Below are 12311 nucleotides of genomic sequence, written 5' to 3' on the forward strand. Positions count from 1 at the left end.
CCTTCTGAATTACCATATGTCAACACTTGTAGGGTGAGATGTACCTCTGAAGTGTCAGTTTCCTTAATTTGCAAACTATGATTCATTTGAAACAGAATTTCTGTGTATTGCATTACTTCCATTGTTTTGAGGTACACAAATCAGTTTTCTAAGATTATTCACAATGTACGAGTAAATTTGTTTAGCCAGGAATGTTTTAAATCTTTAATTCTTAATAATTTCAGGAAGAGGGCAACTACAGATATAATGAGCAAACTTTGCAGTCCTGGGAATCGGGAATATGCTGATATTGCTTCAAGATCATCTGCATCATTCACAGATAATTGTCCATAGTGTAACTGGATGTTTCTCTTTGTGATCTATTCAGTGAAGTTGATTTTCAGACATTACAAAGAAACTTTGAATAATAAGTGGCGTCAATTTATCATTTCACGCAGGAAAGATTCGTTCTCAACTTGGTTGCAATTGACAACCAATATCTTGGCTGTGCATAGGCAATGGACGTTGAATTTACAACGTTCTTTCCTAGTATTCATAATGCTCTTCTCAGGTTCAGAAGCTCAGTTTCCATGAAGAGCACAAATTGGTATGGGTAGTTCTAGTCCAGCTACTGACCTCCATTTCATCAGTCAGATGATTTGTATAGACTAGGTTAGTCCTTCATGACAATAGACCTGTTGACACAATGCAAACCGACAGCTGATAACAGACACATGAAGGAAAATATAAACAGCAGGAATTATGGTGTAATGAAAAATTATGATTACTAGAGCTAGGATTTTTATGGAGTTTCATTGTGTAAAATATGTACATAATTACGTAACAAAAACTTCTGTATTATGTGGTAATGTAAAATATGTGGATTCATTAAAATATGTAACATCACATAAAAGTAATATTTACTTTTGCAAGCTACCTTTATTTACAATCTTTTGGTACAATCATTGATGTTTCCACAATACACAATTAGAATCTTTTTCATGTTTTCTGGTATCACTGATTTTCTTTTATCTGATAGAATGTGTTTTTAGGCTTAAAATGACCTTTCTACATCACAAGATGTCACTGGCGCATATTTTAACAGAGGAATTTTCTAAGGAGCAATGTCTTCAGGGGAATCTACATCATCTCCATTAAGTACCTGACAGACACTGTTGAATGTCAAAAATACATTTTTTTTAACACCAGCTGCTACTTGGTGGACACCTTTTTACCAGTACCCCCTTTCACAAAACAGTGTAGGCACTTTCCGGTTTAAAATGCAAGTAAAGAAAAATGTCATGAAATATGTAGTTTTGTGTAACATCCAATTAAATATGTAGGAAATGCCAGAATATATAAAAATATGTAGAATAAAATTCATCTGTAGCAATGCTAATGCCGCAATTTGTGGAGATTATTATTCCTTGATCATCTACATAGTAAGAAATAAAATATGTATTTACATAAAAATCCTAGCTCTAGCTGTTAACAAGTACAGTGGAACCCCAATTTAAGGGTCCTTTGGTAAGCAGTGGATTTGGACACTAAACTGAGGAAAATCATGAATGGAGTAAATTTAACACTGGGTTTATTGACTTAGTGTCATTGAAACTGGCTGTTAAATGAAGGAAAAACTTAAATTGAGGACCATTACCAAGCATGTTGGCTCAGGCAGTAATGTTTCCTGCTTGTACTTGGGAGGTGTATAATTGAAGTCTCATCTGGGACACCATCTAACTTGGATGGGGTTTCTGTAGTCGTTCTGAGTCCCTCCAGGCAAATGTCAAAATACTACCTTTAAATAGGCCATGACTACTTTCTTTCTGTAACTCATCATTCTTCTCTCATCTTACCATTTGACACAAAACAGTGTGAACTCCTGGAAGTGCCATTAAATAAACTTGAAACCGAGGAACATTCAATGGGGATTCCACTGTAACACTTGAAGAATAGTTCTACAGGAGAACCGATTTCTGGAAACTTTAGTACACAAAACTGTTGTTTCATCCTTTCATTTTACAATCTAACAGCAGTAATTCTCAAGTCATTTTCAGCCGTACCCACCCACAAACAAGGTAGTGGCTGTGTGGTTTATAGATGATTTTATTTATTTTTAACGTAGTTTATGAAGGTGAATGTATTTGTAAAAGTATTTTGCGAAAACTACAATAAATTCAACTGACATAATAGTGACATTGTACAATGTCCAAAAAATCTACTCACTCTTTGATAGTCAGCATCTTTGGAACAAAATGACATGTAGTTACAATTCTTGCACGGTAGTGTAGCGTAATGTTTTCTCAACAGATGATGGTCACGTGAGTCACGTGAGTGTCGTGCCGCGTGCGTGCTTCAAGCAGAAGACAGCAGTAACAATGGCTGAAAGGTTTTTTGAGGGGTTGAGGATGAGGAGTTTGCAAGGAAAGTTATCTGGTCTGACGAGGCGCAGTTCAAAATGAACGGTACTATTAACTGCCACAATTGTGTGTATTGGGCTCCTGTTAATCCACATGTTCACGAGGGCAAGGAAGTGCATCTACCGGGTGTTAATTTCTTACCTACAACAAGATGGTGCTCCACATCACTAGATGTCAGGGCATATTTGGATGACACCCTACCTGGATGAGGGATAGGTCAAAGAGGTGCTATTGAGCACCCACCATGGTCTCCAGACCTATATATATATGTACATATGATCTGTCCATGTACATATGTGTCTCTGATATATCCCATGCATATATGCGTATATGCACGAATATACGTGTACAACGCATATATTTACTGACATATTATGCAAACATTCATTCATGCATGCATATATTAATATATATGTGTGTATATGAATGCAGGTAATAACATCACACGAAATACATTTCACAGTTTATTAAGGTATGACAATTTCTCAGCAGCACTGATGTGTCTGTATATCTGTACGTCAATGTTTCTTCTTTTTACCGTTTGTACATATACAGCCTTTCAAGCTACAAAATCCACCGAGGAAGCCCTTCTTTTGGCACTCAAGGTTGCATCGACGTCCTGTATTGATCGTGATCACTTTTAGACTGCAGTCGTAGAACTCGGGTGCTCCTGGAAATAAATGTTAATTTACTTTATACTCTTAAAACAAAAAGTTGTCAGGCACATTTTATAAGTGGGGCAATAAATACATAAAAATTATATTTTGGATGCTTGTAAAGTGGCTATTTGAAGGACTGAAAAGTTGATGATGGGGTAATATTACACGAACATTTGGGATAAGAAGTGTGAGGATGGAAGTGGATGTAGGAGGTTCAGGATCGTGTCAAATGAACTTCGATAGCAATAGAGAATCTTTGTGTTCTGCTGCCTGAGAGAGAGTTACGTGCTCCTATATTGAGTCATTACAGGATGAAGATACAAAAGCTAAGGCAAGTGGCATGCTCTCTATGTGGCAGTGAACAGAGGGAATTAGAAATTCACACTGCGGAACTGAGAATAACATAATTTTAAGACGCAATTCCTAGATATGGTAGCAGGGGAATGCAGACAAGGAGAGAACCACGGTTTGTTTATAATTTTCTTTAATTATTGTTAATTTCTAGACTGGAGCCGCTATTTCCTTGAAATATCTCACCAATTATCCTCACGAGGCTGAGAGGACCCTGTTCCAGACCCACTACTTTTCAGAAAATCCGGTAGCGCCGGGAATCAAACCAGGAACTCTGACCATTAGGCCACAGAGGCGGTCAGCTCAAACGATATCGCACGAGAAATGAGACTATCCTAATGGAAGGCCTTCGAAATTCTTTATGACCATCAAATGCTTCCATACCATCACTCGCGGAGCGCACGAATGTTCCAGACTATCGTGCTCTACCGACACAATTTTGAGTATATCTCTAATTACATAACATTCTGTGGACAGTTGAAACATGATTTATCCGTGAGGGTGTATTCAGCTCTCACAACAGTTGCCCTTGTGAATGGGATAATCCTCATATGTGCAAAGGAGGGCATCAAATCCGCATTTTCTTAAACATTTGGACTGAAATCATAAGGAACATTATTATTGGCCCTCTCTCTCAACTAACATACTGGCTATCGGAGGCTATTTTTATTTTCTGGAAAGAATTTTACTAGGACTGCTTATAGAAGTTCCTAGCCGTGAGGCGTATGTTTCAACACAATGGAGCTCCAGCTCAATATGGGGAAGATGTTCGTCAGTGGTTCAACGCGACATATCGAGTCAAGTGGACTTCGAGAGCCACCTACGTGGCCTCCTAGTCGGCGGATCTAACTCCTCTGGATTATTTCCTGACTCCTTCCCAAACATGTTCACTCCTTGAAATTCATATATGGTGGCAACATCGCTGTATTATTATTATTTTTCTCCCGTGCCACTATAGCCCCAGTGGGCCTAGGCCTACCTCCATGAACTTCTCCATTCACTTCGGTTTTTCTAGATCTTACACATTCGGTAGGACTCCTTGGACGAGTGATCAGCTCGTCGCAAGGCCTCTACCTGTACACAAACACAGAATCTAAACATCCATGCCCTGAGTGGGATTCGAACCCACGATCCCGGTTTCCAAGCGAGCTAAGGCAGTACATGCCTTAGACAGCTAGGCTACCGTGACCGGCATCGCTGTATTATACCAGTATATTATTTGTTTATGCACCAGTGTATTTTGTACTCTAATTCTTAAAAGGGCCGGTCACGGTAGCCGAGCGGTCTAAGGCATGTACTGTCTTCGCTCGCTTGGAAACCGGGATCGTGGGTTTGAATCCCACTCAGGGCATGGATGTTTAGTTTTTGTGTTTGTGTACAGGTAGAGGCCTTGCGGCGAGCTGATCACCCGCCCAAGGAGTCCTACCGAATGTGTAAAATCTAGGAAAACCGAAGTGAACGGAGAAGTTCATGGAGGTAGGCCTAGGCCCACTGGGGCTGTAGTGCCAAGGGAAAAAATCTTAAAAGGAACACGTAAGGAGAATACGGACTTAAATCAATTGGCTGGACAAAGAGTCCAATTTTGGAATTCCGCTTTAAAATTCCGGCGACGTAAAAGAAGAGAGTATTTGACCACTTAAATGATTAATGTATTTTTGCGGAAGGAAATATAACGTTGAACCACGTAATTTATACAGCCTTTTAGAATTATTCAAGTATATATTGGTGTAGTATCAGAATCCTCCCTTTCTCTATCACAAATTGATACACGTATAGCTCTTTACTTACCACTAACGAATAAGTCACGGCGGAAATCCTGAAACATAAATAATACGAAAGTGATTAGTTTGGGTCCATGATATGTATACAGTGGCCGTCTTGTAGTGCACTCAATTTCACCTGTTACTTCACGACATGTTTCGGCAACATAGTGCCATCATCAGGTGCCCTAATTACGCTAATCCATTGCATTGCTTGCCTTTATATGTCTTTATAAAAGCATTTAAAAAGTGCGTATTTGTCAACTATAATAAAATTACACACACTACAACTTGTTAAGATTATTCATCTTATGTGTCTTAATTAAAACTTGTATGTGGTTCTTCCACTATGGGGGTCGTTTTTCTTATATTCTGTGTAAACCGTGTCTTGTGATGTGTGTTCCCTTCTTAGCTGCGAGCTAATATGATGCATAAACTGCAAATACGGATTCAAATTTCAAATTATATGGAAAGCACAGCATGGGGTTATTTGAAATCAAAGTGCTTTGAAGAATTTTTGACATATGGGGGATGAAGTAAGAGAATAGGGAGAAAATTAAGCCTCGAAGGCATTGGTAGTTCAGAGTGGTTCAGCAGTGGCCCTCGTGAAACATTTCCTCCAAGATTCTGGCGAATGGATGAACTTTTCGATTGAGAAACATGTGCGTTTATAATATAAGTCTTGTCAGTGCGGTGAAAATCCTGGCATTGCGAAAAATTTATAGCAACGAGTGTATTTATGTGGTTATGCTTGCTGCAGCCCATTAGAGATGGCCCAACTCGAGCCTCTTGTCGGCTGACGATCAATTATTTTGTCACTTCTTCTTGATACAGAACTTCCTTTGCGGCTCATGACAAGATTTTATAGTCATGAATTCGACCGTTGTTCTTCTTGAGGCTCCTTGCCTGACGAGACGACGGACTTGTTAAGAGTCAGATGTCATGATGAATTACCAGACTCATAAATATATTTATGTATTTATGTTTGAAACATATTACAGTGTTTACAGAGAGCAATACGTATAAGGCCTTTACCAATCTAGGAGAACTGGAAGCAGGCAGCGACTTTGTGGTACCTCTACTTCTATTTCTGTGGGTGTAAATATCTTGCCGTTGATCCTAAACTTCGAATTTCTTGTAAGTTTTGAGGTTTTCACGGCGATGACTATGAAGAAAGTCGTCTTCTGGGTTTAGGCGCCGTGTATTCTTCGTTTTGGCCGACGTTTCGGAGGAACGTATCGCCTCCATCTTCAGAGCAGTTGAATGGCTTGGAATGCAGAGAGCAGTAGCTGTAGTGATAGGGAGAGAAAGGCGAAGAATACACGGCGCTTAAACCCAGAAGACGACTTCCTTCGAATTTCTTGTTTCACAGAAATGATTTACCCCGGTTTGGCCATGCTGGTCGAAATTTCTGATACTGAGAAACTCTATGCTTATAACGTGTTAGGGAGCCATGCTTTATTAAATGATTTCTAGATATCGAAGAATACAAGAGCCTTAGGCTTTTTGCCTTTAATGCGGTAGAAAGTACCGTGAACTGGGCGTGCTAAGCTCTCTGGAGATTTGTATTCGAATCTCTCGGCTCGGACACTGACTCTACGAGGGCGTTCAAGTTCTAAGGTCTCCGATTTTTTTTTCTCCGGACTGGGAGCAGATAGACACATGCGGTTTAGTTTAAAATACGTGTGCACTCTTTGTGAATGCGTGACAGAGATGGCAGCACTGTACAGCACACAGAACTCTAGTGGAGGCAGCGAGAGTGAGCAGTGTTTTTGATACTTAAAACGGCGACGTTTTCGTTAAAATAACAGCGAGTAATCATTCGTTTTCTCCACTTGCGTGGCGTGACACGCATTGAAATTCATCGCCAGTTGAGTGAGACATGTGGTGATGGTGTCATGAATGTGAAAAATGTACGTTTGTGGGTGTGACAGTTCAAAGAAGGCCGAATGTCGTGTGACAACGAATCAAAACAATCTCGGCCTTGCACCAGCTGGTCTGACAACATGTTCGACCGAGTTGAGAAAGTTGTTTTGGAGGATCGCCGATTGAGTGTGGAAAACATTGCCTCCAAAGTTGGCATTTCCGTGGGATCTGTGCACATAATCCTGCATGAAGACCTGCGAATGTCCTCCATGTGGGTGCCACAAATTCTGGTGGACAACCACAAGGCTGTGCATGGCAATTTGCCAGGCGATGTTGACACGTGATGAAGGCATGAATGGGACTTTGTTTTCATCAGTTGTGACAATGGATGAGACATGGATGCCGTTTTTCAATCCTGAAACAAAGCGCGATTTTCCAGTGGTCAAAACAGACTTCTACAGAAGCGTTCATAGCTGCCATGGAATCAAGGTGTCGACATTATGAAAAATGTGTATGGCTGCAGGGAGATTACGTTGAAAAGTGACAGAAGTTTCAAATTGTTTGTATGGTTATTGTGTGAGAAAAAATCGGAGACCTTAGAATTTGAACGCACGACGTATGAATATTGCTTCTCCTCTGTAATTTCAAATGAACTGGCAGAAAAAAAGTCAAATTTGTGATATATGTACTCATACTCATACTCATTCATATATCTTTGCAAAGATGTCGTACTTAAGAGGCAGAAGGGTAGTTTGACATGAATGGTAAAAAGGCAAAAAGTGAACAGTGTGGAGTTCGGTGTAACAAAATAAACTCCGTGGCCTGTAGTCAGCAAGCGAACTATTCCGACCGAAGGACCCCCGCTTGTCGGCGAAGTTAGTACCAATTTTTGAGAATAAAGGGGTGTCACGTGGTCAGCGCAACGGATCCCCGGGCCGTTTATCTCGGTGTAACACTAGAAAAGAATATTTTGTAGAATGGTTGCTTACCTGCATTGCTGTCAGAACGCAGAGCAGTAAGACAAAGCACACGAAAGACTTCATTGCGTCGAGATGTGAGGCTGTGAATTACCTAAAGTAAAATAGAACAATTCGCATTCAGATGTATACGCTTTGTTTTCTTCGTAAGTGCAACTGAATCAAATTGTTCTTGGAAATGTGATTTAAGAGACGGCCCCTGGACGAAGTTGAAATAAGTAACAAAAAATAAAACAGAAGCAAGATATTTAGAGAGAAAGAAAGAGAGGGAGGAAGTATGAAATTGAAGATAGAAACAGAATGGTATAAAAGATGATATTCGCTGGTAGGTCAGAAAATAATGGCAATTTGGAAGGCCTAGATTAGTATGCAAAAGACACTTACAGAAGTAGAATGTGGTGAGAAACCTCGATTGAAATGACACTGTATAAACGCACGTGCTTTAAACTTATGAAAGATTGACGTAACTTCTGACCCCCGATAACTACTGATTATTTACGGAAGGACTGAATTATTTTCAAGAGTTGAGTTTATATCCCACTTCACGAAGAAGGAGAACATAACCTGTAGTGATTCAAGTACTGGGTGTTTTGTGAGATACGATCTAAGTTTCTACAGCACTTGTACTGTAGTCAGAGATATTACGAGAAAATTAAGCGCACCCTTCAAGTATGGAAGTATTTCTGAATTGGTCTGCAGATTTTCTGAATACGTCACGAGATGTCACGCACTGTTAGGGGAGCCTGTTCTCATTACACGGAGCTGCCGATAAATAAAGCGCTCAGACTCAGCCAGAGGAGATGCGGCAGTAGTGTAGGGAGAAAATTACACAATTATTAGTTTCCGTCTCTATACACTCTTCGCTTATTTCAGAAATTATTAAAACAAAAGAATGATATGTTTAAAATGTGTACGACGCATGTTATACATGATGAATGTGTACGGAATATAATTTGCGATACAAATTTTGTGGCCTATGTATGGATAAATGGATAATATTGTCGCGCATTTGGGTGATCATCGGATTTATTGGACAATTTAACACACAACTTGTGACTAAACTTTACAAGTCACCATCATACAAAGACTAGTGTTCTCCGTCACGGTTTTCAGCGCGCTGTTTGCTAACGGCTTCTAACATTGGATATTCTTCTGCTCCCGGTCTCACATCCTCTCATGCTGGCGACTATCTCGTACCAACTTCCAGTTCTTGTAATTTGTAACACTATTAGGCCTCCTTGTAGATGTAAGGATGAATTGAAAATGGATTTTTCGAAGATACGACCTGGTTAGAAGATAACTTAGGGTAGAATGTAATAAAACTTGAATCCTGCCGAGTTGATCAGCAGTTCCAAAACACAGACACAGTTAGGATTTCCGAGTACGAGTAATAAGAGCCACATAATCCGGCCTCAAACTGGAAGCAATTTTTGTCCCTCGAGACCGTAATACGTAATTTAAATATTATATTAACCAATAACATTACCTGTTACAAGCGGAGGTGTCTTCTTGGAATGAAGGCTTGGTTGAGTTTCCTTCAATTTATACACACATGTGTCCATTAACAATGACGTGCTGGTGTGTGGGGTGGGGGAAGGTAGTTGCGTGATTTTGTATTTAGTATATTATATACATAATAACGAATATTTTCGAAAAAAACGCTTTTATCTTTCTAGAACAAGGACTCGTGATGGAATATTTAAACCCAATACTGTGGAGTTGTTTGCCATTCTAGCATATTCATGTTGTGGCTAAGTATTTAGTCCATTGTTTTGTGGAATGTTGCACAATTATGATAAAGGTTGCCTATCACTTGCCTTTGTTTTGATTCTTTTTTAATGGAGTGTCATTTACGACGTCAGTTTCTGTTCTATACAGCGTCTAATGGTAGGATGAATCATTAATGGGGAGTTGGAAAGTGTTTGGAAGGAAGGCGTCGTGGCCTGGTTAGTCTCTTTTCCGCACCTGTACCGAATGACTAAGGAAGAACACGATAAACCTGAGTTAGAACACACGGTGTCCCTGCCGGTATTCATAGAATTTCACTGAAGTTTGTCGAAATTTTCAATTTTGGATAAAACGGATAAAAAACAACCGACTTTTACGCGAAGACCACCCGTTTCTGCACGCATCTCGAGGACAACTAGCTAAATATTGATTGGAACAAAAATGTTCCGACCGAAAAATTGCAGAGAAGAACAAAACAATTCTTACGTGCAGTACACCCTTTCCGTGAACTTTGTAGAACTCTAGATAATTGAACCGAAGTTAGAGTAAGGTGGACTACCGAAAATACATGAAGAAAGTCAAAGTCTTTTATTGTATATAATGATAGAACGAATTTTCTCCTCGCTTTAATTGTTCGGTTTAAATAAATATAAATTTGTTCAAAATATAATTTGCTATTCAGTTACAACCGTTATTTTAGTAAAATATAAATGTATTCCCCTCATTGCATTCACTTAGGAGCTTTTGTAATAAGTTATGGAAGAATCATGCAGTCTTCGCCAAGTCTGTGTTTCCTCATGTCTGCCCTGGCATGCAACAACTTGAGAAACGCCGAACAGATTTTTCACGAAATTCAGCACTTGGGATGTACTCGTATAATATAACGCGTTCACCCATTTCGAGCTTTGTTTAAATGACAGAAGTTAAAAGAGACTGCTCACAAATTTTTTTTGTTCCTTTGTTTATTAGCGTCTCGAATTTGACACATTAAATATTTATTGGATTAGGCCTATGTGTTTCGAACAACATTTGTAGAGACAAATAAAATACATATTTCATGTCAGACTATTTTCGTATGTTTTGGAGTTCTTAATGTACCATGATACAAGAAAGCGAGAATTATTAACCTGTTCGTAAATTTTATAACTGGTTACCTAATTGAGATTAATGTCACATATTTTGACAATTCTTTGCCGAACTGCAATTGTTGTAGAAAAAGCAACAATAAAATGCACCCCAAGGAGCGATATAGAAAAATATGTTTGTTTCGCTCATTACTGCTCTGCTGTTCTATTATTGCAGTGTGTCTGAGTTCGAGAGAATATCAGGTCACCTGTAGGGAGATCGCCGTATCTTTGGCAACGATTCATTTTTTCGCCTCTTAATGTGCATTGACTTCATGCAATTATTATAAAATATTTGTACGTGCCTAGAGGAAACGGAGAAGGAAGGGGTACAGAGGCAATACAGATAGCAACTGCTGCTCGCAGTACATAATGCTTGGAAGTAGTCGTCCACTTCAGTGTTTGTCTGAGAAGCAATTGATATTGGTGAACACAATCACATGAGCATAAAATGAGCCCATTTGTGTTCTACCTCAGCTGATACAATTATCTTGGTCATTTGCAACCATTGTGCTAAATTTTGTGTTGGTAATTTATGAACATTTGGTAGATTACTGGAAAGAGCGCGGGTCTATAATGAGCCATATGAGAAGCAGTAGCTATTGCATGTGGTGCAGTGGCGTGCCATGCATGGAAGCAAGGGAAGCATCGCTTCCGTAGTTAAGAAACGAAAAGAAGAGAAGTCATATAAATAAGTCAATTTGAATAATAAGGATGTGAATATTGACATTTAGCGCGTGTTCCTGTTCAAGCCACATGCGTTTAAGGGAAGCAAGTGTCATATTGTAGTACAAGGGCAGGGGCGTGATTAGACTACACGCACAGGCACAGCTAAAACGAATGCTAGCAGACAACGCGACTGCGACTGTGCAATCGAAAGCCTTGTAAAACGGCTGTTTAATAGCAGGGACTTTTCTGAAAAGAAAATAATTATAGGAAGAAGACAACTGACATGCGATTTGCTAGAACTTAAAGCACAAACCAAATTATGTGTGAGGAAATTTAATTTGGAACAGTATTCTAAAACAGAGTGGCTATCCGGTTGCAGTAATATAGGAAAATTGTTTTGTTGTCCATGCCTATTGTTTCTCATTGAAAAGAATGTATGGAACAAGACTGGGTTTGGTGATATCAACAACCTTCATAAAGCATTGAAACGACATGAGAATTCTCAGACTCACATTATTTCAATAATGCAACGTGTTATGTTTGGGAAATCTCGAATTGACAGTCAACTTGACAATCAAAAGAGCCTGATGATACTACAGCATAATAAAAATGTGAAAGCAAATAGAGAAATAATGAAATGCTTGATTGATATCATCTGCCATTTAGGAAAGAGGCAACTTGCCATCCGTGGTCATGACAAAAGCATGGATTCTATCGACCGAGGTAATTATGTGGAATTAGCTCACTTGTTGAGGAAATACGAGCATAAATTCAATGT

General features: G+C 39.3%; 2 protein-coding genes across 7 annotated transcripts in view; one reads left to right on the forward strand and one right to left on the reverse strand.

Moving 5' to 3' along the window:
• Positions 1-2159, forward strand: part of LOC111871536 (pancreatic triacylglycerol lipase) — a 92267-nt gene extending 90108 nt beyond the window's left edge. For all 6 annotated transcript variants that reach the window (XM_023864705.2, XM_023864739.2, XM_023864720.2 and 3 more), the window contains one exon: positions 225-2159. In XM_023864705.2, coding sequence (XP_023720473.1) covers positions 225-333 — 109 coding nt within the window. In that variant the 3' untranslated portion in view covers positions 334-2159. The remainder of the gene's footprint in view (positions 1-224) is intronic.
• A 758-nt stretch (positions 2160-2917) lies between these two features.
• LOC117282875 (defense protein 6-like) lies at positions 2918-9511 on the reverse strand. Its single transcript, XM_033754308.1, has 4 exons — positions 9499-9511; positions 8025-8106; positions 5198-5225; positions 2918-3069 (listed from the first exon to the last, which is right to left on the reverse strand). The coding sequence occupies exons 2-4, from the start codon at positions 8076-8078 to the stop codon at positions 2918-2920; spliced, it is 234 nt and encodes a 77-aa protein (XP_033610199.1). The 5' UTR covers positions 8079-8106; positions 9499-9511.
• Positions 9512-12311: the final 2800 nt, after the last annotated feature.

The sequence above is a fragment of the Cryptotermes secundus genome, unplaced genomic scaffold (assembly GCF_002891405.2).
Source record: "Cryptotermes secundus unplaced genomic scaffold, Csec_1.0 scaffold152, whole genome shotgun sequence".
In the NCBI taxonomy this organism is placed as follows: Eukaryota; Metazoa; Arthropoda; class Insecta; order Blattodea; family Kalotermitidae; genus Cryptotermes; species Cryptotermes secundus.

What these genes read in the sequence shown, in the direction of transcription:
- LOC117282875 (XM_033754308.1), bottom strand. Translation starts at nt 8,078, where the DNA reads ATGAAGTCTTTCGTGTGCTTTGTCTTACTGCTCTGCGTTCTGACAGCA. An exon ending in GCGTTCTGACAGCAATGCAG is followed by an intron (nt 5,226 to 8,024) that starts GTAAGCAACCAT and finishes TTTATGTTTCAG; the next exon opens with GATTTCCGCCGTGACTTATT. An exon ending in CCGTGACTTATTCGTTAGTG is followed by an intron (nt 3,070 to 5,197) that starts GTAAGTAAAGAG and finishes ATTTATTTCCAG; the next exon opens with GAGCACCCGAGTTCTACGAC.